Source organism: Mauremys reevesii, linkage group 1 (assembly GCF_016161935.1).
Source record: "Mauremys reevesii isolate NIE-2019 linkage group 1, ASM1616193v1, whole genome shotgun sequence".
NCBI lineage: Eukaryota > Metazoa > Chordata > Testudines > Geoemydidae > Mauremys > Mauremys reevesii.
In genome coordinates, this window is record NC_052623.1 from 32,861,081 (window position 1) to 32,888,154 (window position 27,074).

Below are 27,074 nucleotides of genomic sequence, written 5' to 3' on the forward strand. Positions count from 1 at the left end.
GACTCACGGCGAGACTGGGAGGGTTGGCAACCCTACTCCACACTAGTGACCACAGTGTCTGTATATTCATCAGAACATTAGAAATGTTGGTTTTTCCATCAGCTCTTCTCCTCCTGTTTAAAAAGTTTCAGTCATCCAATCAGGGAGCAGAAATGATACCATCAGACTTAAGTGACCAGTCCTAGTAGATTGCTCATGAATATCCGATAGGCTGAAATTTGTTTGCCTAAACTACTTGACAAATACATATGAATAATGAATAAAGCGATAGAAATCAGGGTCAGCACAAGAATAATTTGCAAACAGAAGAAAAGAGTAAATTTGCAAAGAAATTGTATTCACAATGAATAATTTGCCCAGTTCTGACAGTCTAGGTTCCCTTGTTAACAGAGTTAACATTTTTCCTACAGGCTCAGTAGAGTTTGTTAGAGATTGTTTTATCCTTCCTGCTTGCTGTGATACAATGTCAAAGATTATAGTGTTTTACGAAGAGTTGTCTAATTAGTTATTGTTTCTTTACATGAGTTTCAAAGCAGCTTTTCCTTGAAAACGCTTTTCCAATAAGTTCCCCCAAGTTTCACTGTCACAGCTACACATACAAAGCAGTTCTCCTGTGCCAAAGCTTTTCCCTAACATCTCCCCTCTTTGCAGCCGAACTCTTAGCAGCAAGTCGCCTATTCACTTACTTTGCTTCCACTGCAGAAACTCATTTGAAGAAACAACATCTAACGAGGCAGCTCTTCATAACAGAGTGTAACCTGTTCCAGCCAGTTAATTTCTGGTTTCCTTGGGAGGTAGGGAGAAATAGCATTAGGTGGGAGGCTAGTTGGGGTAGAGTGGGTGCGGGGTGGTCAGGTGGGTGATGATTGGCTGTGTCAGAGCTGGAGTGATGGAGGAGGGTGAGTCTAGGAGCAGGGGCAGACAGAAGCCAGAGCAGAGGACTAGGCAAGAAAGAGGAGAGTGGGAGTAGCAGATAGTAGATGCTGCTGCTGCAGGAGCAAGAGAAGCAGGCAGGCAGTGAAGGGGAGAAGAAGGCAGTAGTGAAGGAAGCAGCATTAAGGGCATCATGTCTGGAGAGTTGAGTAGTGCAAGGAAAGGGGGAATCAGTGGCTTAAAGTCAAGCTAGGGTCAGGCCAGCTGGCCTAGGAGAGGACCTTCATGACAGCTTGTGTAGGGTGGGGCAGACACATGGACCTGCGTGAAGAGGAGAGGTGGGTGAAAGAAGGAGCTGGTTGCTAGCAGGTTCTGTCTGTGTAAACTAATGGCTGCAGCACAGTGGCTGTGAACCATTTGGTCGTACACTGGCTGTGAAGCACTGCTGCAGTGCTAGGAACAAAGGCCTGAATTCTCAGTTACCCTATGGCCCCTTAGTGTAACTGAGAATCAGGCTCAAAGGGTTTAATACACTAGAAGCACATTCATACAGGTCACTGTACAGCAGCTGCACATTTCTCAGGACATGACAATGAGCAACCCATTTAAACTGTTAAATGTGAGATAATCTGCAGTGCGTTTTCATGCAGTGAAAAGACAAAATGTACACAATTTAGCCAAAGAAAGCACCGCATTTTATTTCATTTTTCAGCAGTTTTAAAATAAAAAGATTGCTGCAGTAAAAGAGACAGTAGTACTGTGAACCTCATCTCTGATCATAGCCCCTTGCATACTTGCATGTAACAGGTGGAACTTTCTGAGCCACTTACAGGATCTGTATGCATCCAAATCCTTTATTTATGTTTGAAAACCTTGGCTAACCGGTGTATTTCTCTCATGCTTTTTATTTAAGAGAATATGCTTTAAAACATGATGGGCAAAAATTTCAAATATTGGTGCTTAAGTTGCACCCCCTAAAATATACCTGTTGCCTGAACATAGCCAGCATTTATTTGTTCAAATGAGGGATCTGCATGCATATGTCAGGTGACAGCACAAGTGACCAGATACTTCCCATTTGTGTGATCAAATGCCGTAGTCAAAACATTTTTGAAAGAGGAATCAGAGGTTCCTCCTTTCGCAAAACAGATCCAAAGTAACCTAACTTTACAGTTATGCAGTTTTGAAGAGCTTCTGATGTATATGTAAAATATCTTACTACTTTTTGTCTTAAGCAGAAGAATCAGTGGCAATTGTAGGAATTAACCTTTGAAGTGGCCAATAAAATGACAAAGAATTCACTCCTGAAATCAGAGACTTTAGCAATCACACGGATTTAGCATTTGGGCTTGATCTCACGCTCAGCACTTTGTGGGTTCAGTGCTTGCTGTAGCACTGAGAATGACACCATTTGGTGCCTTTCGAGGCTTGCTTCGGTTTCTCAGAAAAGCATGCACAAGTATGATCAGAAATTCAATTTAAAAAAAATTAAATACCGAGTATGAAAATGTTCTACACTAGGATGTGCATATTTGACTCCCCTGGAAGTGAGTCTGATTTTTTTTCCTCCTTATTGTTCAGTAAGGCTAATTATTGGCTAGTTGGTTGCTACATACCATGCCTTGCATGTTGGGCCAAGTGCATCTCCAGTGCTACCCCATGGGCAACGTTATTACCTTTGAAGTGCTGATTATCAGTGGAGCATTGGCATTTTACAGACCACCACAGCCTCCTACGGCACACACAGAAGTGTGAGTGGAGGCTGGCTCCACAGAGGTTAAAGCAGGTTAGATACTGGCCAACTGCCTGCTACACAGGGCCTCCATGTGCTACAAATATTGTAACTATTTAAGCAACATCACTACTGCTAGGTCCTGAAAATACCCTTTCTGAGCCAGACCTTTAAATGACTGAAGACCAGTGCTTATGTACCAAAGTGATAAAAATAGACAGAGCATGACCTGAAGATGAGTTCTGTGTAAGCTCGAAAGCTTGTCTCTCTCACCATTGGAAGTTGGTCCAATAAAAGATATTACCTCACTCACCTTGTCTCTCTAATATACTGGGACCAACATGGTTACAACGACACTGCAAACATAGACAGACCACTGCCAGAGAATCCATTCCAGTTTTACACAGGGCCAGGACAGGGTTTGGGGAGCATTAATGAGCACCTTTAGACATCCAACCAGTGTGGATGAGTTCAGTAAAGCTGATAAATTCCCATATACAACAGTCAGCACTTCAAAGTGACATGCTTGCTACACAGGGCAGCACTTGCGGGGTAAGCAGTGAATTTTAATTGGAGAATGTTTGTGACTGAATTTTATATATGCCAGGCACGCCTGAAAAGACAGCATCACGTTGCCAGTACCAGAGACTTAGCCTGGGTACTTAGAGAAGACAAAAAAGAATCTTTGACTTCAAAAGTTCTAGATAATCCACCCCCTCCCATCCAGATATCTTTATAAAATATTCTGGAGTTGTTCTGAAACTCCTGAACATCTCGGGGTCCCTCTGTCCCCACAAATACAGCACAACACATTATGAATATACATGAATCCCCGCAGGTCTATGCTTGCCACTAGCATTCTTTGTAGGTGATTTACATTCCAGCAATATGTGTCTGAAAGGCAAGGAAGGAAAGAATGTCAAGTTAATTAAAGTTCCAGATGGATATCAGGCTTGCTACAGGAATCTTATTAAGTTAAAATAAATGGCAACCCCGGCCCCCACCCCACAACCTCCTTGTGGAGAGAAATCAAAATGTAAAGGTGTTTTTCTTGCAAAAGAAGAGACTTGCAAGCCAAGAAAAGATTTCTGCCTCATTACAACCCACAGATAACATGACCCTGAATCTTGTATGTCCATAGATGGGCTTTAATCCCTACATTTTGAAAAGTGACTTGTGACTTTGGGTGCCTCAGTTATTGAGTGCCCACCCTGAGACACATGCTTTTCAGAGGGTGGATGCTAAGTATTGTCTGAAAATCAGATATTTTTATGTAGCTCAAATTCAGTACCTGCAAATTGAGATTCCCCAAATCACTAGTCGCTTTTGAAAAGGTAGTCCTAAATAACCACAGCATCAGACCCTTTGTCCCCTCTCCATGTGGGAATAAATAGTGTTATGTTTTTTAAATGGGGCATTACTTTTTATTATTTGTCCAACTATTTAAAAAGTCCTTGAGATTTGCATCATTTGTTTACATATCTGATATTATACACTATCAGGACAATTTACTGTGGTTCTGTCAAAAGTGGGGCTAAAATTATCATAGAGTCTGAAAAATACTAGTAAAAATAATATTTACTTTGTGATATCTTATATCAGATACTCACCTTTCTTTTCCTCATGCATGTGCCACATATGAATCCAATAAGTCCATTGATGACTTGAATAAAGCAAAGAACAGCTTCAATTGTACCAATCCCCAAGAGAAGAGAGAACAAGACAATATTCCACATAATAACGTTTTCAGGTTTTTTGCAAATGCTCCATGTTGTCTGATTAAACAAATAATTGTCTCTGTAAGTAGAAAAAATAATTGACAACTTATTATGAAGAGTGATTCAAAAAGACTTCATCGGTTAAGAGCTGTACCTCAAAGACTGGGCCTGATTCTCTCCTTGGTATCTTTAGAAGTAATTTTCAAAGGGTAAAGTGAATGCTAAACTCTAACATAGTGGTCTGGTAGCATATTATACCCACTTTGCAAAGGTGTAATTGACCATTTAAGGTGCAGGGCCATGGAGCATTAGGCTTGCATTACATGGCTGCCTGCATAAGATCCTGTGTTTTGTTTCAGGACAATTTTAATGGCAAAATACTGAAGTCCACAGAATATCAAAAATGTGCCCATAATCTGTTGCAATATCTCACCCAGTTTCATCAGAATTCTCCAGTCTACTTTGCAAGATGTTGTCAGGGTTCACTTGCAAAAAGCTAATGGAATGATTTTTGCATTGCTTTTCAGAGGGATGTGGGAGAGGGCTCAATTTGGCAGATTTCCATCCAACTGTGTGACTCCCTTTGACTTTAATAGGAGCCAAGGCACAAATTTCATACAGTCCCATGAAAGTATTGCACAGCCATCACACAATAGATGGTCAATAGCGCAATAGAAACAAAGCACCCATATCCTCCAAAACAAAAGCAGGCAGCTTCCCAGAGAATGAGCCAGAGAACTTGGACCAAGTGAAGGATGGTTGGGGCCTGCTCGCTCAGAATAATATAGATTTGATAGTGCAGAACATCAATTCATTTCAGAAAAACCTAGATTTGGTGTTAGAAGGGTGCAAAAATTGGCCCTTGTAATTTGAAAGAGTCAGTACGTCATACTTACGTGAATGTGTCATTCCTGAAAGGGTAGATGTATTCTCCATCACCAGTGTCACAAAGAGGCCCACTAATCAATCCCAAGGATGAGATGACCACACAATATACCCCTCCTGCAGCTCCCAGTACAGCCAGCAGCACAGAGAGCAGCATCTGAAAGAGAGAAGGCCCTGAACATCATCTCTGTGGACACAGAGTATTATGGACTCCTCAGACTGTGAATGGAAAGGGAATCCCTCTTTATCTGTTTTGCACTTTAGGCAATAAATAATAGCAACCGTAATTTGGGGCCTGCATCACTGCAGCAGGAATTTGAAGTTGTTGAATCTTTCCAACTCTGGTGCAGCTACCCCCTGGGCTGAAGAAAAGTGCAGATTGCATCCCACCTGCCTGCAGAGGTGGATGAAGCCCAGACCTTTAGGAACATAGGACTGGATGGGTATGTCTGCACTGCAGCTGGGAGCGTGCTTCCAGCCCAGGTAGATAGACTTGCACTAGCTCAAATAGCAGTGTGGATGTTGTGGCATAGGCAACAGCTCAGGCTAGAACCCACACTCAGACCAGGGAGCCAGGTGGGCTTGGACTCGGGTGGCTGGCCGCCCATGCTACTATTTTCAGCGTGGTAGCTCGAGCAGAGCTAGTGCGAGTCTGTCTACCTGGGCTGGGAGGCTCGCTCCCCAACTGTAAAGCAAGAAGAGTCCATTGTGATCATCTAGCCTGACCTCCTGCACATCACAGGCCACAGAACCTCACCCAGCCCCTCCTGTAATAGACCCAGAACCTCTGGCTGAGTTACTGAAGTCCTTAAATCATGATTTAAAGACTTCAGGTTACAGAGAACCCACCATTTACACTCATTTAAACCAGCAAGTGACCCATGCCCTAGGCTGCAGAGGAAGGCAAAACCTTCCTGGGTTCTCGCCTAATCTGACCTGAGGGAAAAGTCCATCCTTACCCCAGATATGGTGATCAGTTAGATCCTGAGCATGTCGACAAAAACCCCCAGCCAGACACCTGGACAAGAATTCTCTGTAGTAACTCAGAGATCTCCCCATCTAGTGTCCCATCATCGGCCATTGGAGATATTTGCTGCTAGCAGTCGCAGACTGACAACATGCCATTGCAGGCAATTGTACCATCCCCTCCATAAACTTATCAAGCTCAGTCTTGAAGCCAGTTAGTTTTTTTGTCCCCACTGCTCCTCTTGGAAGGCTATTTCAGAACATAAGAACAGCCATACTGGGTCAGACCAAAGGTCCATCTAGCCCAGTATCCTGTTTTCCGACTGGCCAATGCTGGGTGCCCCAGAGGGAATGAACAAAACAAGTAATCATCAAGTGATCCATCCCCTGTCGTCCCTTCCCAGCTTCTGGAAAACTTCACTCCTCTGATAGTTAGAAATCTTTGTCTAATTTCAAGCCTAAACTTGTTGATGGCCAGTTTATATCCATTTGTTCTTGTGTCAATGTAACTCTGATAGATCCTGGTCATTGGCGGGTGGGATCCAGCCTCTAAAGCAGGGGTAGGGAACCTACAGCCCACGGGCTGGATCCGGCCTGCTGCTTCATTTCATCCAGCCTGCCGCAAGTCTCCCCTCCTGCACTCAAACTCCCTCCCAGACCCTGCACTCCCATTCTCACTCCAACCCTCTGCCCCAGGTTGGAACCCCACACACACCCAAACTCCTTCCTGGAGCCCGCACCGCGAACCTCCTCCCTCACCCCAAACAGGGCCACCTGGGGGGGGGGGGGAAGTGGGGCAATTTGCCCCAGGCCCGGGTCCCCACAAGCCCTGGCCCAGCGGCGGTCCGGGTCTTTGGCGGCATTTCGGCAGCGGGGGGCCCTTCAGTCTCTCTGGGTCTTTGGCGGCGGAGGGCCCTTCTGTGCTGCTGAAGACGCGGAGTGACTGAAGGGCCTCCCGCTGCTGAAATGCCACCGAAGACCCGGACCGTCGCCGGGTGAGTACATGCGCCGCAGCTCCCCCGCTTTGCCCCAGGCCCCTGAATCCTCTGGGCGGCCCTGACCCCAACCCCCGGCCCCAGCCCTGAGCCTGCTTTCGCACTCCAAACCCCTTAGCCCCAGCCCATAGCCTCCTCCTACACCCCAAATCTCTCATCCCCAACCCCACCCCAGAGCCCTTACCCCCAGTTGGAGCCCTTACCCCATCCTGCACCCCAACCCACTGCCCCAGCCCAGAGCCCCTTCCTCCACCCTGAACCCCTCATTTCTGGCCTCACCCCGGAGCCTAGGGGAAGCCTCAAGCCTCTGTGCCTTCCTGTGGGGCTGGAGTCATGAGCGCCGGCTCACCCTGCTGTGGAGAGAAGCCCTGAGCCTCTGCACCCCACCTCAGGGCTGTATGTAACCCATGACTGACTTTTTCTGTGGCTCAATGACCCCTTATAGAAAAAAGGTTCCCCCTTTCCCCCACCCCCTGCACTAAAGCTTAGTGCATGAGCCTCTACTTGAAAGGTCTACAATCTGGGGTGCGCCCCCTAGGGGAGTGCAGAGTAATGTTCCGGGGGGGGGGCGTGGCTAGGGCTCGGACCAGCCCCCACAGGGAGGCGGGGAGGGAGCACTGCCCAGCTCCACTTCTGGCTCTGGCCCTGTGCCCACGGTCCCAGCTGCTGGCCCCGTGCTCAGGGATCTGCTCCTGGCCGTGGCTACCGGCCCTGTGCCCAGGGTCCTGGCTGCCCATCCTGCTCCTGGGGCTCTGTGCGCAGCTTCGGCTGCAGGCCTTGGCCTCTGGCCGAGGGTCAGCCCCCCGCCGAGGGTCCACTCCAACCCCCAGCTTTGGTCCCAGCCTTGCCCCACTTACCCCTGCCCACGTCCCCCCTCTCCTGGAGCCATGGCCCCACTCCCGCCTCCATGGTGGGTGTGAGGACAGGGGTAAGAGGGGACGTGAGGTAAAAAGTTTGGGGACCACTGCTCTACTGCATGAGTTAAAAGCTCCTAGCCAAGGCTGTAGCAGGCTCATTAATCTCTAGGTGATCTCCTGCCACTAGAGTGGGGGAGAGCACCACACCCATCAGGCATGGGTTACATCAACATCAGCACTTAAATAATTCCTCTCCCTCCCAGGTATTTATCCCTCTGATGTTTTTCGAGAGCAATCATATCTCTACTAGGCCTTCATTTTATTAGGCTTAACAAGCCAAGCTCTTCTTACAAAACAGGTTTTCCATTCCTCTGATCATACTAGTAGCCCTTCTCTGCGCCTGTTCCAGTTTGAATTCATCTTTCTTAAACATGGCATATCAGAACTGCACACAGCATTCCAGATGAGGTCTCACCAGTGACTTTTTTAATGGCAATAACACTTCCTTATCTCTACTAGAAATACTTCACCTGATGCACCCTAGGATTGCATTAGCCTTTTTCGGGTCTGCATCACATTGGTGGCTCATAGTTGTCCTGGGATCAACCACTACACCCAGGTCTTTCCTCTCTTCTGTTGCTTCCAACTGATATACGCCCAGCTTATCGCAAAAATATTCACTGTTAGTTTCCAAGTGCATGACCTAGTACTTTGCACTATTAAATACCGGTATTATTCTATTTCTATTACCCTGAATTTCAAGATCCTCCAAATCTTCTGGTATGATATTCCAGTCCTCCTTCGTATTGGCTATATCTCCCAACTTTCTGTTATCTGCACATTTTATTAGCACACTCCCACTTTTTGTGCCACGGTCATGAATGAAAATGTTAAATGATTGGTCCCCAAATCAATCCCTAAGGAACTTCACTAGAAACCTCCCTCCAGTCTGACAGTTCACCTTTCAGTATGACCCATTGTAGGCTGTAATGTCAAACTAATGGGCCTGTAATTTCCAAAATCACATTTTTCCCTTTCTTAAAAATAGGTACTATATTAGCAATTCACCAGTCATAGGGTATGACACCCAAATTTATGGACTCATACCTGAAGGGACCTCCTTGGTCATTGAGTCTAGTCTCCTGCTTTTTCAGGCAACCCCATCAGATAATCCCATTTATAAATTTATCAAGTTCTATTTTAAAACTAATTATGTTGTTCCACTATTCCTATTGGGGGGCTGTTCCAGAACCTCCCTCCTCTGATGGATAGAAACCTATTTCTAATTTCCAGCCTAAATTTATTCATGGTAAGTTTATACCCATTTGTTCTAGTGCTTGTGTAACCCACACCCCTTCTGGGTGTGGTGTTCTGTCCCATCTAGTGCCACTAAGACCACTTAGAGAGCATTTAATGAGTCTGCTCCTACAGCCTTAGCTAAGAGCCAGTGGGCTTTTAGCTCATACGATAGAGGCTCATGCTTTAAGCTCCTAGAGGCCCCACGTTCAATCCTGCCCACCAACGACTGGGATCTGTCAGCATTACATTAGCACTGTCCTTTAGCTCAAGTAGTTCTTCTCCTACCTCTTGATGGCTTTAATTGTCTGGGGTTCCATAGCAGATCTGCCAGTGGTGGTGGCAGCCCATGAGACTGATTCACTGCATCTCCTGGGTTCCCTCAGCCAGCCACTTTTAATAATCTAAAAGTATATGGTGGCTGTTTGTATACGGAAAACTTTTATAAGTGGTGCTACCAGTGGTGCCTTTAATTAGGGTTGCCTAATACTTCCAGCCTATAAGATGTAGTTTTGGTTGCTTATAACTTTGCCAAACTTTAACCATTTGGGATAAAAATTTTCATGTTGGGTGTCTGGCTCAGCCTGGATTTATTTAGTAGAAAGTTTTGGATAAAATAGTTCAGCCAATTCCAGGAACAAAATTAGGGAAAATATATTGTTTTTCCACCATGACTGAGCATGCTCCATGCTGGGGCTCCAGGGGCTAAGCAGGAATTTCCTTGCAGCTGCTCCTCTGAGCTACTGGGGACTGCTGTGGTGCCACCAGGAAGATTGTCTGTCCAGTGATCTTAATGCTCCAGTTGCACTGGTGGTAGAGGACAAGGAGGTAGCTTTGTGGTGGAGACCTACAGAAGCTAAGACAGGAAGGGGCAGAAGGGGAAGGGTCTTTAGCCACTAGAGAACTCTCCAGTCCAGAGCATGGAATCAAACCTGGGATTCCTGAGTTTCAATGTTCTCTGCTGTCAGCAAATATCTTTAAAACCCACTCGTAAAATGTGTCTCATTTTACCCTTGAGTGGCTGATCTACATAGAGGGTGTCAACCTACTACTGCTATTGATTACTGCCTTAGGTCAAATGGCAGAGGTTTGTGTTGTAGATCTAAAGGTTCCAAACCTATTGGTGAAACATGTTATGGTTCCACATGATGAAATTTCTGTGGTTTTTTTTTTCAAATTTGCTTTTTTTAAAATGTAGGAAGCTACAACAAATTTACATCCAAGACTGAAACATGAAGCACTCACAAATTAGGAAATGCCAGAATTGAGGTTGCAATTCTTAATTTGGCCCCCTTGTGCATTATGGTATATAGCAGAGAAGTCTTATGGTATGTTACTTCTGCATCATGAGGCATGGCAGCCTGGCACTGTCCCCACATGAACAGCCACAGGAAAGGGGTTAGGCTGTGCCACCCTAAAAGACGGTATAGTTTGCAAGCTACCCCTGTTCACCAGCAAACTGGAGCAGTGATTTGTTCCACTTGGAGTGGGATAGTGCTGCTTTGTCCCCCTCCACTCTATACTTATTATTGTGGCTACATGCCCCAAATCTGTCCTTGGGATAGGTCTCAGTTTATATAAACAGCTCCAATATATTAACATTCTTGCTTGCTAGATGAGGCTGCTCCTGTGATGGAGTCAATCAATCATAGGCCAAGCACAGGGATTCTGCAAGTCAAGCTCTATTTCCGTATTGGGGGGATTGGACTGTCAGTGGTTGTGTGCGTTGTGCCTTTCCATCTGCTCAGCTCCCACTTAAGGGCTGTTGTTCAGGGATCATAGTCATTGCCCTTTTCAGCATGTAAATTGTTGCTTACCCCACATCTGTTAGCGCAACATCCAGCTCCACCTGCGCCCAGCATCATAAATGCTGGCAAAATAACCTGTAAGTTAAGAATATATTGAATTAATATGTGAGGTCTCCACGTACTCAGCTTTAGTTGGACAACAATGTGTGAATTACATGGGGTCATAGATAGGATTAAGCTACTTTAGCTTCTTCTGGCTCTTCACTGTGTGTTACACCAACTGAGACTCGCTTGCGCGCTGGAAGAGTGACTTTAGGTAGCTCTATGGTATTCCAACTGACGCTAAGGAAGTTCACTACAGTGTTAAGGGGACTAAAGGATAGATTCACAGCTAGTGTAAACCAATGTAGCTCCATTGATTTCAATGGAACTACACCAGTTTACACCAGTTGAGAATTTGGTGCTAAATTAGAGTGGGAGGATTTAAATTGCAGCATCTTACTCATCATCCCTGAATTTGATCTTTTGTATTAGACCACAGGAAGGTGCAAACAACACAATTCAGTCAACACTCTCTGAGCTCAGCTCAGTTTGATCCATGGTAATTATTAGCTGGAGTCAAGTTGATAGGGTGTAGCCAGCAGTCCCATCCATGACTGTGCCATGGCAGGATGTCCTATCATGCCACAGAGAGTCTCCCTAGACCAGTGGTTCTCAAACTTTAGTAACCCGAGGACCCCCTTTTTTATTTTAAAATTTTGCTGGGGACCCCCAAGCCCCCAGCTCAGCCCCAGGCCCCACCCCCAGTTCACTACTTCCCCCAAGGTCCTACCCCCGCCCCACCTTTTCCCACCCCTGCTCTACCCAGGCCCCTCCTCTCTCCTGCCTCTTTCCACCCCCTCCCTGGAGCGCCCCCATCCTCCCTTCTTCACCTCCCTCCCAGCGCCTCCTGCATGCCAGGGAGGGGGGAGGAACAGCTGTTCTCTGGTGTGCAAGAGGTGCTGGGAGGGAGGGGGAGGAGTAGAGGGAGGAAGGGAGAAGAGTTGATCAGCGGGGCCCACGGACCCCCTGGAGTACCCTCATGGATCCCCAGTTTGAGAAACGCGGCCGTAGACAACACTGGTTGTAGAACTACAAGGTCTGTCTGTGTTCAGTAACCAGAATAAAGAATCCCCCTTTATGTTCATAAAACAGCTGAATCCATTGTTGTTTGTTTAACTCTTTCATGCAGCAACATGAGAGAGAAAAGCATTTAACTGTGGCTGTCAAACCAGGGAATGGAAAGAAGGATGGACTGCGGGGCAGGTGGAATACTTGAAACTATTAACTCTTTTATTTTAGCTGACTAGATTCAGCCTGACAGTGCCCCTTTAACAGCTCATAGCAACACTTCCACAAGTGCTATGGGCAGAAAGCGAAGAATATAATATCCATTGTAGCTGAACCTCAGTGGGGAATTTATGTGAACAGAATGAAAATACTTCTGTTGGAATTTGGCTAGGGCATTGGGATTAAAAAAATCCTCTTGTTGCGAAAAGTGCAATGAGGTTGTTAGCAGTTCAAACCCAGCAACCAGTGTCCTCTAGTACCCTGCTCAGTCATTTTAGAGTATTGACTGAGAGTCAAGAGTGCCATCTACTGAATCAGCAGCCCTGCTTCCCTCACTACCCTTGTTTTCCTGGAAGGCCTCCTAGCCAGTCTGTGAGTAGGCTATTTCGTCTCTGCTTGGAGCAAGTTCATTTGTTTGGAGTGAAGGGCTTGTTTGTTGTCTCTCGTTTTTTTGAGCATCTGTAACTTCCTGCCTTTTGGGGTTAGAATGAAACTTTGCCAGTACGCTGGTGTCAGTGAGGTGGGGTCTACGTGTTAGGTGGGGCTCAGTCACTTCACAATGGTGCCATTCTACGCGCAGATTGACTCATGATGAGTTTGCAGCATCGAGCACTCATAACAAATGAGTCATTCTTCCTTTCTTCAAATGTCTGAATTTGCAAAATAAGGAAATTGAGGGGTTTTAAGCAAAATAAAGTCCTGTGTTCTGTTTTTATACGGGCATGTCTTTTAAAAAGCAGCCGTGGAAGACAAGGAGAGAGCAAGGTTGAAATGAGCCAAAGCTGGCTACTAAATGGAAAGATTGTTCTTGTGGTTCAGACACTGGCCTGGTACACAGGAACCTGGATTCAGTTCCCAGCATGAGACTGACTTTCTCTGTGACCTTGAACAAGCTGTTTAATTTCTTCATGTTTCAAGTCCCTTGCTGTCACGTGGGGATAATACCCCCCTTCTCCCATGCTTTGTCTATTCACATCTCTTTCTCAGTCTATCACATAATTTAATAGAAAACGCATACACTTAACAGCACTGTTTTGCTGATCAGAAACTACTCATAGTGCTGTTGTCAGTGTTTTGGAGATCAGTGCAAATTCCTTTTCTTCTCGCTGTGTCCATTTTTGATGCATACCATCCTGGCCACAGCCTAGCCTTATAAGAACCCTTAAGAGAAGTCATGTTCTGAACATGACACAGGGCTCTCATACTGAACATTAGTCTTTTCTGGCCCCCGGGCTTGGAATGGTATGAATTTTTCACAAGTACCTGTGGTACAATTTTGAGCTTTGTTCAGACTCCCTGTTCATACATCCAGGCTCAGCACGAGGGATAGGCCTATCGACTAGGTGGATGGTACACAAGAAGAGCCAAGCAAGCTATTCATAGCAGAGAATTTACTCATTTTTCTGTTTGTGAAATATGGTCCTGATCCAAGCCCATTATACTTAATAGGAGTTTTTTCATTGACTTCAGTGACTTTTAGATCAGGGCCTTACTGAGAACAGACTTTGATTTTTATGGATTTGTTGTTCATAAATATTCAGTGAGGAGTACATTTCATCTCCTCCTTTATGTGAGGAGATGACAGCCTATTTAATGTCTGTGGTCTATTTACTTAGACTCTTTGCTATTCATTATTTGTGGTATATGATTGGTCACCTCGGTTGCATGGCTTTTTTTCCTGCTCCTTGATTGCATGACTGAAAATGTATAGACAGGGACAAGCACTTCATATGATCTATTCAAACACAATGCATATACAACTGTGGGAATTCACACAAAGAACAGGCATTCCCCAGACATGTATGTGGACAAATACCTGGTCACACACATGTTCACAGAAAAATGACCAAAAGAAAAATAGGTTCAACCATTTTCATAACAGCTATTTGGAATTCAAACAGTCCTCTCAAAAAAGAGGAGCAGTTCAGCACTACTTGATTTTGACAACAGCTCCAGTAAGGGCAAGCCCAAGCAAGCTTCACTGCCTCATGGAAGGTGAGAATAAAATCAATGAAAGGAGCAACAAGGCAACACAACTCAATACATGTGAGAACTTACAACCCAAAGCTGAATTTACACATTGAGCCTCAATGTGAACAGCAAAGAAACTTGTGTGTGTGTTTACTACATAAATAATGAAAAGCCAACATTTTTGTTTCCTCTAATAATTGGAATTTTGAATTTCTTTGTACACCAGGATTTTCATAAAGAAGTTATATTTTTTATATATCGGTGATTTCGCCTTAGCCCTCCGGAAATATGCCTTTTCAGTTTTAGACCCCAGATAGTTTTAGACTTTTCCCCACAGATAGGTTGTGTCATCTACAAATGTAAAGGCAACCCCCAGGGATTGTTATTTGGAATTGACAGAGGCATCAATAAGCTTTAAAATGCTGAAATAATTAAAACAAGAACAACAACAATGACAAAACTTCTCTCTTACCAGTATCCCAGCTCCAAGAATGCCATGGAAAAACCAAACCAAATCAGTTATCTTGTCGGGGTCTGTAACATTTCCATTGGGGAAATACAGGAGAAGATTGGAGATTATGGCACATACAGCTAATGGGAACAACACGACCCCAATGCACTTTGAACACTTCCCAGTGCACATTGTAGCTCACCCTCTGGAACGAAATGAGAGAGGAAAGTACGGGTTACGGCACAGTTTAAAAAACAGTGAGACTTTACAAGGCAATAATTTTCTTTCTTTGTTGGAGAGAACTTTAAATTATGTGACACTTGTTATGAAGCAAAATATTTTCAATTAACCATTTATTTAAGAAAGGTGCTACTATATAGAGCCCTTTCACCTCCAGTTCAAAACTGGCGCAGGTTAGTAGTAAACAAATACTGGTTGCTCAGTGTCCTATGTGAAATGAATTGGTGACTTCATTCTAGTTCCTACAGAACAGCATTAAGATCACCACTGTGACTGGCACTAACTGGCACCCTTGCTAACAGTCTTAGGAGTGGGGTCAAGGACTGAATAGGCATGGAGACTGAGGCATCCTCTTTCGAACATAAGAACATAAGAATGGCCAGACCTTTGGGTCAGACCAAAGGTCCATCCAGCCCAATATCCTGTCTACTGACAGTGGCCAATGCCAGGGGCCCCCCAAAAAATAAACCTAACGGGTAATGATCAAGTGATCTTTCTCCTGACATCCATCTCCACCCTCTGACAGAGGCTAGGGACACCATTCCTTACCCATCCTGGCTAACAGTCATTAATGGACTTAACCTCCATGAATTTATCTGTTCTCTTTTTAAACCCTGTTATAGTCCTAGCCTTCACACTTCCTCAGGCAAGGAGTTCCACAGGTTGACTGTGCGCTGCGTGAAGAAGAACTTCCTTTTATTTGTTTTAAACTTGCTTCCTGTTAATTTCATTTGATGGCCCCTAGTTCTTATATTATGGGAACAAGTAAATAACTTTTCCTTATTCACTTTCTCCACATCACTCATGAATTTATATACCGCTATCATATCCCGCCTTAGTCTCCTCTTTTCCAAACTGAAAAGTCCGAGCCGCTTTAATCTCTCCTCATATGGGACCTGTTCCAAACCCCTAATCACTTTAGTTGCCCTTCTCTGAACCTTTTCTAATGCCAGTATATATTTTTTGAGATGAGGAGACCACACCTGTATGCAGTATTCAAGATGTGGGCGTACCATGGATTTATATAAGGGCAATACTATATTCTCAGTCTTATTCTCTATCCCTTTTTTAATGATTCCGAACATCCTGTTTCCTTTTTTGACTGCTGCTGCACACTGCATGGACGTCTTCAGAGAACTATCCACGATGACTCCAAGATCTCTTTCCTGATTAGTTGTAGCTATATTAGCCCCCATCCTATTGTATGTATAGTTGGGTTATTTTTTCCAATGTGCATTACTTTGGCCTGGTCTACACTAGGACTTTAATTCGAATTTAGCAGCGTTAATTCGAATTAACCGTGCACCCGTCCACACCAGGAAGCCATTTAATTCGACATAGAGGGCTCTTTAGTTTGAATTCTGTACTCCTCCCCGACGAGGGGAGTAGCGCTAAATTCGACATGGCCATGTCGAATTAGGCTAGGTGTGGATGCAAATCGAACTTAGTAGCTCCGGGAGCTATCCCACACTGCACCACTCTGTTGACGCTCTGGACAGCAGTCCGAGCTTGGATGCTCTGACCAGCCACACAGGAAACGACCTGGGAAAATTTGAATTCCTTTTCCTGTCTGGGCACTTTGAATCTCATGTCCTGGTTGGACATCGGGGCGAGCTCAGCAGCACCGGCAACGATGCAGAGCTCTCCAGCAGAGGAGTCCAGGCAATCCCAGAATAGAAAGAGGTCCCCAGCATGGACTGACCAGGAAGTCTTGGATCTGATCGGTGTGTGGGGCGATGAGTCTGTGCTTTCGGAGCTGCGCTCCAACAAACGGAATGCAAAGACCTCCGAGAAGGTCTCCAAAGCCATGACAGACAGAGGATACAGCCGGGATGCAATGCAGTGCCGCGTGAAAGTCAAGGAGCTGAGACAAGGCTACCATAAAATCAAAGCGGCAAACGGACACTCCGGAGCCCAGCCCCAGACATGCCGCTTCTACGAGGCACTGCATGCCATTCTCGGTGGGTCTGCCACCACTGCCCCACCAGTGTGTGGACTCTGACGAAGGGATAGTGTCGACGGCCAGTTCCTCGTCGACGTTCGCAGATGGGGAAGATGAGGAAGGAGATGAGGAGGGGGAGGCAGTCGACAGCGCTTACAACGCTGATTTCCCTGACAGCCAGGATCTCTTCATCACCCTCACTGAGATCCCCTACCAACCCTCCGCAGCCGTTACCACGGACCCTGAATCAGGAGAAGGATCAGTCGGTAAGTGCTTTAAACATGTAAACTTTTATTATTAATGGAACAGGAAAATAGTCTAGGCGAACAGAAGGTCTAAATGCAGGGGAATGGAACAGGAATCTTCCGCGGAGATCTCCACGAAGCTCTCCTGGAGGTAGTCGAAAAGCCTATGGAGGAGGTTCCTGGGGAGAGCTGGCTTATTGGGTGCTCCGAGGTAGCACACTTTTCCGCGCCACGCTCTCAGCTGGTACTCCGGGACCAGTGCCTTGATGAGCATCGCAGCATAGGGCCCTGGCTTGTGCTGGCTTTCATTCAGCACGCGCTCCCTGTCTCTCCATGACACCCTCCTCAGGGTGATCTCGCGCGCAGACTCCTGCATGGAAGTAGAGTGATTTGTGTACTATTACTATTGGTAGTGCTTCACTGTTCCTTAGAACAACAAGAAGCGTCACTTTAGAGCCACGTGCTGGAGGCTACAGAGTGGCAGCATACAGGGATCTTTTCCAAGGGAAAACCACGAGGGGGTGGAACAGGGGCAGAGTTTATGCTTTCAGGATTGCCTGCAGCAAGAGGACAGAGCTGGACATTGACTTTTAAGCAGCCAAAAGCCTTTGGCTTACCATGCCTGGCTGCTCCACGGATTCAGCTTTCCTGCCCCGCTTGTCTGGTCTGCAGTGCAATACCCCAGGCAATGAAAGCGAATGCAGATAAATCAAACTTTTCCTGAGTGAGTGCTCAGGAGATAGGTGCCATCCATGGTCTGGTTCACAGGCAATGAGTAGACTATGTTTCATTTTTAAGAAAAGGCATCTTTGTAAGCAATTCACTCCCTTTTCCCCCTCACACAGCTGCAACAGTATCCCGACCTGCTCCACCATGCCCCTCACAGAGGCTGGCGCAGATTAGGCGTCGTAAGAAAAGGACCCAGGGCGAGATGTTTGCAGAACTTATGGGCTGCTCCAGAGCAGAAGCGGACCAGCAGAGCCAGTGGAGGGAGAACCTCACACAGCAGCAGCGCTCACACAGCGAACGGGAGGACAGATGGCATCAGGAGGACCAGCAGGCGACTCAAACGCTGCTTGGACTACTGAGGGAGCAAACGGACACGCTCAGGCGCCTTGTTGATGTTCTGCAGGACCGCAGGCAGGAGGACAGAGCCCCCCTGCACTGTGTCTGCAACCGCCCTCCCCCGCCACACACTCCAATACCCACCTCTCCCAGAATAACAAGAAGGAGGGGTACCAAGGGCCGTGAAAACTGTCACTGCACCACAGTGGACTGCTAAATTACCCAAAAGTTCTCAGTCCCTAGATTTTGAAAAGTTCTCACCTTTACTGTGTTGTCGAGTATTAAAAGTAGTTTGCTATTAATTACTGTTTCTGTCATGTTTGTTTGCTGAAGACTTTCTGTGAAGGGGGGAGAGGGGTTTGGTAATTGCATAGGACAGTCACCATGAACAGGGTACAGACATGGGGGCAGGATCAACGGCAGGTTACTCACTGAGTGCAGTCACTAGGCACCCTGGTCAGTCTGTGAGGTGTTTTTAATGTTCTGTTCATAGGCGGCAGGTGCCCTGCTCCAGGTATACTTGGAGGTGGGTCTCTCCCCCGGCCCAGCCTGGATCGGGCCCTGGCCCACGCGGGTCTCCCCCCGCCCCGTCAATTCCCTGCCTGGAGCAGGTCCCAGCGCCCACCTGCCACCCCTCCCCTGGCGTGTCGTCTCCCCCCCACCGCCCCCGCGCTGCATCCCTACCTGACAGTAGAGCGGCTACCGGCACAAATGCTGTCTGCTGCCCCTGGGTATTAGTGCCTGCCATCCACAAATGGCAAGGCAGGTTGCCATCACCCTGCCCTTCTACCGTTGCCCTGAGCCTCCACAATGCCCCAAACCCTCAGCCCCAGCCACAGCCCGCAACCCCCTACGCCTCCTCCCCCTTCCCACACACCCCTCACCCCTTCCTACGCCCCGACCCCCAGCCCTGAGGCTGCACCCAAACTCCGTCCCAAAGCCTACACCCCTCACCCCTTCCTGCACACCCACCTGTAACTGTCCTCCCCCCAGAGACCGCTGTAGGAGCAGTAGGCTATCATTCCTAGAGTCTAGAAGCGGTCTCTACATCACTGCACACCCTCCTCACCACAGTCCGCATCCCTGTTTCAACCCTTTGACGCGAAATCATTATTAAAGAAAAGGTTTTTAAATAACAATGCTCCATTACCTTTATTTTTACACGTGTGTTGGAAGGGGGCAAACGGGGTGAACGGGGTATGAGACTGCAGAGGAGAGTCAACAGTAAATGGGTAAAGAAACAGGGGCAGGTTCAGCTTCTCTGTAAAGCAACTGGACAGTCATAGGTTACCCTGCTCTCTGAGGAACCTAGCTTTCAAAGCCTCCCGGATGCACAGCGCTTCCCGCTGGGATCTTCTAATGGCACGGGTGTCTGGCTGAGCGTAATCTGCAGCCAGGCGATTTGCCTCAACCTCCCATCCCGCCATAAAGGTCTCCCCCTTGCTTTCACAGAGATTGTGGAGCACACAGCAAGCTGCAATAACAATGGGGATATTGTTTTCGCTGAGATCCGAGCAAGTCAGTAAGCTCCGCCATCTCCCCTTGAGACGTCCGAAAGCACACTCCACCACCATTCTGCACTTGCTCAGCCGGTAGTTGAAGAGTTCCTTCTCACTGTCCAAGGCACCTGTATAGGGCTTCATGAGCCAGGGCATTAGCGGGTAGGCTGGGTCCCCGAGGATCACTGTAGGCATCTGCACATCCCCAACAGTTATTTTGTGGTCTGGGAAGAAACTACCTGCCTGGAGGCGTTTAAACAGACCAGAGTTCCTGAACACACGCGCGTCATGAACCTTGCCCGGCCACCCGACGTTGATGTTGGTAAAGCGTCCCCTATGGTCCACCAGTGCTTGCAGCACCATTGAAAAGTAGCCCTTTCGGTTAATGTACTGGCTGGCCTGGTGGTCCAGTCCCAGGATAGGGATGTGAGTCCCAGCTATAGCCCCACTGCAGTTTGGGAATCCCATCGCGGCAAAGCCAGCTATGACTACCTGGACGTTTCCCAGGGTCACTACCTTCGAGAGCAGGAGTTCAACGATTGCGTTGGCTACTTGCATCACAGCAACCCCCACGGTAGATTTGCCCACGCCAAAGTGGTTCACTACTGACCGGTAGCTATCTAGCGTGGCAAGTTTCCAGAGGGCTATGGCCACTCGCTTCTGCACTGTCAGGGCTGCTCGCATCCTGGTGTCCTTGCGCTTCAGGGCAGGGGACAGCAAGTCACACAGTTCAAGGAAAGTGCCCTTACGCATCCTGAAGTTTAGCAGCCACTGTGATTCATCCCAGACCTGCAGCACTATGCGGTCCCACCAGTCCGTGCTTGTTTCCCGGGCCCAGAATCGCCGTCCCATAGCATGAACATGACCCAGTGCCACCATGATCTCCACGGCGCGGCGTCCCGTGCTTTCTGACAGGTCTGTGCCAGTCTGAGACTTCATGTCCTCACCGCGCTGCCGTTGCCTCCTCGCCCGATTTCTCAGCATCTGACTGTTGAAGAGGTGTACGATAAGGTGCGAGGAGTTGACAACGGCCATAAGTGCAGCGATGATCGCAGCGGGCTCCATGATCGCAGTGGAGTGCAGTGGCGTCCGCGCTGTCACTAATAACAGGAAAAGTGCGCGAACTGATTTCCCGCCGGCGGGAGTGACGGTTGAATGCTGACAGTTACCCAAAACCACCCTCAACACAGTTTTCCCCCCCAGCATGCATTGGGGGGAAATCCCAGAATTCCAATGGGCAGCAGGGAGTGCGGGAACTGTGGGATAGCTTCCCACAGTGCACCGCTTCCAAAGTCGACGTTTGCCCCGTTACTGTGGACTCACACAGTCGAATTAGTGTATTTAGTGTGGGTACACAAATTCGACTTCATAAGGTCGATTCCACAAATTCGACTTAAGTTGATTCGAAATAGTCTTGTAGTGTAGACATACCCTTTATATTTATCCACATTAAATTTCATTTGCCATTTTGTTGCCCAATCACTTAGTTTTGTGTGATCTTTCTGAAGTTCTTCACAGTCTGCTTTGGTCTTAACGATCTTGAGTAGTTTAGTATCATCTGCAAACTTTGCCACCTCACTATTTATCTCTTTCTCCAGATCATTTATGAATAAGTTGAATAGGATTGGTCCTAGGACAGACCCTTGGGGAACACCACTAGTTAACCCTCTCCATTCTGAAAATTTACCATTTAATCCTACCTTTTGTTCCCTGTCTTTTAACCAGTTCTCAATCCATGAAAGGATCTTCCCTCTTATTCCATGGCAACTTAATTTACGTAAGAGCCTTTGGTGAGGGACCTTGTCAAAGGCTTTCTGGAAATCTAAGTAAACTATGTGCACTGGATCCCCTTTGTCCACATGTTTATTGACCCCTTCAAAGAACTCTAATACATTAGTAAGACATGATTTCCCTTTACAGAAACCATGTTGACTTTTGCCCCAAAATTTATGTTCTTCTATGTGTCTGACAATTTTTTTCTTTACTATTGTTTCAACTAATTTGCCTAGTACTGATGTTCGACTTATCGGTCTGTAATTGCTGGGATCACCTCTAAAGCCCTTTTTAAATATTGGAGTTACATTAGCCAGTCATTGGAAACAGAAGCTGATTTAAAGGACAGGTTACAAACCCTAGTTAATAGTTCCGCAACTTCACATTTGAGTTCTTTCAGAGCTCTTGGGTAAATGCCATCTGGTCCTAGTGACTTGTTACTGTTAAGTTTATCAATTAATTCCAAAACTTCCTCTAATGACACTTCAATCTATGACAATTCCTCAGATTTGTCACCTACAAAGGACGGCTCCGGTTTGGGAATCTCCCTAACATCCTCAGTTGTGAAGACTGAAACAAAGAATTCATTTAGTTTTTCCGCAATTACTTTATTGACTTTAAGTGCTCCTTTTGTGTCTAAATCGTCCTGGGGCCCCACTGGTTGTTCAGCAGGCTTCCTACTTCTGGTGTACTTAAAAAACATTTTGTTATTACCTTTTTGAGTTTTTGGCTAGCTGTTCTTCAAACTCTTTTTTGGCTTTTCTTATTACATTTTTACTTTGGCAGTGTTTATGCTCCTTTGTATTTACCTCACTAGGATTTGACTTCCACTTTTTAAAAGATGCCTTTTTATCTCTCACTGCTTCCTTTACATGGTTGTTAAACCACGATGGCCCTTTTTTAGTTGTTTTACTGTATTTTTTGATTGGGGTATACATTTAAGTTGGGCCTCTATTATGGTGTCTTTGAAAAGTGTCCATGCAGCTTGCAAGGGATTTCCCTCACTTTCAATTGGTTAGATCTTCAGGCTAAGCGTGAGGTACATAGATAGCATGGTTTGGAGCAAGTTACATTACTGTTGCCTGTGGGGTGTGCTTGTTCAGGAAGAGGACTTCAGTTTCATAGAATCATAGAATCATAGAACTGGAAGGGACATCGAGAGGTCATCTAGTCCAGTCCCCTGCACTCAAGGCAGGACTAAGTATTATAGGATTGTCCGACTGGTCCCTGTATGAGCGCTAAACTTATTTAAAAGAAAACCAGTGCAAAGGTACATTTAGTTCTGTGGGTATTTGTGGAGAGCAGATATTTGCCTGAGACACTCATTAGCTAATAGTGCCAGGTCATCTCATCTTCAGAAAAGCGTAAAGACCGCTGTATTGTGAAAAGCAGTGGCCCTATATTTTCTGGCTGTCAGTTTTTCTGCTAATATATCCCATTCTGTACTAAAAATATGCCTGGTATCTCATACTCAATAGTGAATCTTTACTCCATAGTTAAGCTACTGGAAGCCACTATTTTTCCACAGCACGCATTTGGCATCAACAACAGTAAAGCTTCCCCACACTGCTAATCCTGGAAGGATTCTCTCTAAGTCCTTGTTTACACTGAGAATTTCCCCTGATGCCAGCAACCAAGGGACAGCCACTGATGTAATTGCAGTGGTCTAATCCCAAAGTACAGACAAAGAAAGCCTCTGTTTGCACCAGCACCACTTATACTTGCTTGAAACTTGGGTAAATCCACCATGCAAATCACTGCTTTCCTTGTCTACCCTTGAGCAGTGCACCAGTGCAGCTACCTTGGCAGATGGCTATTAACTGCTAGAATTGGGGAAAGTTTCCAAGGAAGACAAGACCTCAGAGGGAGAGCATGATTTAGACTTCATGCCCATTCATTTCTTTGCTTTTCTACTCAGGCTACAAATAAATAAATAAATAAATAAAATAACAGAGACAAGATGGGTGAGGTAATATTTTTTTCTGGACCAACTTCTGTTGGTCCAAGAGACGAGCTTTTGACTCATCTTCAGGTCACAACCCCCCAGTCTTGCCAGGATGATCATCAGAAACAAGCTCCCCACAGATCAAACCCACCAACTCAAAGCAGCACCAGATCTTGCCAGATGCAAAACCTGTAGACACATTTCTACTGCTATGATGATCAACACTCCCCCACAACACACCTTTTAAGATCATGTGGCATACCTTATCCAATGCACTAAATGCCCCAATAACAACTATATGGGTGAAACCAGATAACTATGCTCTCAAACGAACTCACACTGAACAATGATAAAAGACAAAAAGCCCATATCACCCATGGGTGAACACTTCACAAAATTATCACTCCGTATCTGACCTCTCAGTCCTCTAAAGGAATCCTTCAAAAGATGAGTCATGGTCATAAGTCAGGTGTTAACAGGCCACTTCACTTTGAATGGTTTCTTAGAATATGTGTTAACTACTTTTGCTAAACAATCTGTTCCAGCTTGTATTTATCTGAGTACCTTTCCCATACCTGAAGAAGAGCTCTGTGTAAGCTCAAAAGCTTGTCTCTTTCTCCAACAGAAGTTAGGTCAGTGGTGTGGTGTAGAGTGATATTACCTCACTCACCTTGTCTTAGCAATACAACAAAACTTCATTTGATTTTTTTATTTTTAAATATTAACCTGACTTGTCTCTCTAATATCCTGGGAACAACACAGCTATAACAACACTACAAGATAATACCAATGGTGATTGAGGGGTTTACAGCATGGAAATCTATCCACTAAGAAGTGAACTCATAGTTCCAGTCCTTCTCACATAGGATACTGAAAGGTAACTTTTAGTCACTGTGGATTTGGGTTGGATTCACACCATTGATCTAGGAAAGAAAGGCTCCATATCCCAGGCCGGACAGCATACTCTCAAGATGAAACCCATGGAAAGGGACAAAGGGAAAGGGAAACTCTATGATGTTCCCACCACAGAAATTTCTTTATACTATCCCCTCTGATGTGAGAGGACTGCTATATGTCCCACTTTAGTACTGTACAGAAGATAGAGTGATTGCATTTCAGTATGGTGTGCTTCTTCATCAGTTGGTTCAATCAGAATGAAATCTTTGGATAACATGTCCCTATCAGGGTTAGTGCATTATATACATAATCCACAGTTGTCAGAGGCTGCTGCTAACATATTAAATAAAGAACAGAGACAGATTAGAGGTTTAATACTAAACTCACAGATATCACCAATTCCCAAAGGAGGGAGGTCTGATTGATACTGGAACCTGATCCTCAAATGGTTCTCCATGAGAGGTTTGAAGTTTGAGATTATTGGGATTGGTTTTTTTTTATTATTACTTTTTGCATTCTGCTGTTAACATCTAGTAGAAACCCACAATTATTATTATAACTGCTATTATAAATAAATATTCGTATTGCCTTAGTGACTAAAAGGATCAAGGACCCATTGTGCCAAACACTATAAAATAGAAGTAGATACAGGCAGGTAGATTTCTGCCTTCAAGAAGTTTATAATCTAAAAAGAGGAGCAATTATAAAGTGTAGGGGAGGGGGAAATGATCAAACTATATGCAATTTTTATACACAGACATTCATTTTTATATATATGATGCAAATATTTTTGGAATAACAAAAAAAGTCAATATCAGAATTACCCATTTGCTCCCACAATTGCGTGCCTGGAATGCTCCTCAGTTTAGCCATTATACATTGGCTGATTTTTCATTGGTATTGTGGCAGAAGTGGGTCTTGAGAAGGGATGTGAAGGTGCAATGCGTAGTAGCTTTAGAGATCAGTTCATGGAGGGTGTCCCATGCATAAGGGGCAGTGTGGAAGAAAGCAGAAAAATATTTGAGGGAGAAGCAGACAAGCTGATGGTGGAAGCTGGCATTACTGGAAGAGGAGGGACATCAGGGCAATGAGTTAAGAGAAAAAGGACCAGTGAGTTGTGTATGACATGAAAGTTTGAACTTGGTACAATCAGGGGCGGCTCTAGACATTTCGCTGCCCCAAGCAGGGCGACATGCTGCAGGGGGCGCTCTGCCAGTCGCCGGTCCCACGGCTCCGTTGGACCTCCCGCAGGAGTGCCTGCGGAGGGTCCACTGGTCCTGCGGCTCCAGTGGACCCTCCGCAGGCACGCCTGCAGGAGGTCCACTGGAGCCGCCTGCCGCCCTCCCGGTGACCGGCAGAGCGCCCCCCGCAGCATGCCGCCCAAGCACGCGCTTGGCGTGCTGGGGTCTGGAGCCACCCCTGGGTACAGTGGAACTGAGGGATACAGTGAAGGGATTCCAAGAAATGCAGGGTATTGCTATCACATAGCAGAGATTGCCAGTCTTTCTGTCAGTGTGCATTTCTACAGAGTGTAATTTGCATTGTTCTCCACTGCTACAAATTTAACAACAAAACTTAGCATTTACTTACCGTACCTTCTGAGCATTTTACAAACATTACATAGAGTAATTCAGCTTTTAAACAAGTTACTTGTAATTAAATGCTTTTAGAGAGAGATCTTTAAGAAAGGTAATTCTTGCCTCTCACGATCATTACTTACTGTTCAGACAGAGCCCAAAATTGGGCAGAGCATTTTACAATCATTTACGAAGACAGCTCCTGGCTCAAAGAGAAAAAAAAATCTAAATAGATAGACAACATACAAAGGAAGGATGAAGAGGGAGGGGAAATGGATGTAGATATTTTTCCTTTGTCATTTTTTTCTTTGTCAGCCGTGGGTGTTTGCCTTTTTTTATTTAAAATTAACTTTTGCCCATCTGCACTTACTTTGTATTTTAACCCTTGCTCTCTTCCTGTGCATGCCAGCCCTCGTCTGTTTGCACTACCATTTTCTCAAAATAAGCACATACAGCTTAATGACATTTCTGTAAAAGTCAGATCATGTAGGGAAGTTTCATATTCCCCTTGTGCAGCTTTTGGATATACCCATAGGGCCAGATCATTGGCTGATGTAAATCAACATAGCTCAATCAACTTCAGCGGAGCTAAAATGACTTACACCAGAGGAGGATCTGGTGCACTATCTTTGAAATGTCTGACTATCCCTTCAGAATGCAAGGACAATCAACCTAAGCATAGACAGCCAAGTTCAGCGACTGCTTCTCCCGCTGAAGTCAGTGCAGCTTGCACCTGCCCACATCAGGGCTGAATCTGATCAAGTTACAGAAGAGAAGACATACCAGAGAGACTTGAACATCTTGCCAGTCTTACAAAGAAGAATCAAACCCACTCCCTTCACCTTCAATGAACAAGACTGTGTCTGCAGTAGCCTTCTGCTTTTTAATTAGAGCTCTCAATACATTAACCTATGTAAAGCTGAAGAAAGTAAGAAAATATCTTGGCTTACCTAGCAATACAGTATTAAAATGACTACCAATGTTTCAGCTCGCCAGACAGCAAAGTGATTTTTCAGCTGGCTTCAAGTTTTATATTTCCCCTTTCCCTGTACCAGCTTCAGAGAGGTACA

At 45.7% G+C, this 27,074-nt stretch overlaps 1 protein-coding gene across 1 annotated transcript; it reads right to left on the minus strand.

Moving 5' to 3' along the window:
* LOC120395217 (transmembrane 4 L6 family member 1-like) lies at positions 1-27,074 on the minus strand. The gene is made up of 6 exons (XM_039519407.1): positions 26,955-27,074; positions 14,843-15,026; positions 11,140-11,205; positions 5,220-5,365; positions 4,216-4,402; positions 1-3,499 (listed from the first exon to the last, which is right to left on the minus strand). Exons 2-6 carry the CDS (start codon positions 15,011-15,013, stop codon positions 3,479-3,481), a joined length of 591 nt encoding a protein of 196 aa, XP_039375341.1. The 5' UTR covers positions 15,014-15,026; positions 26,955-27,074; the 3' UTR covers positions 1-3,478.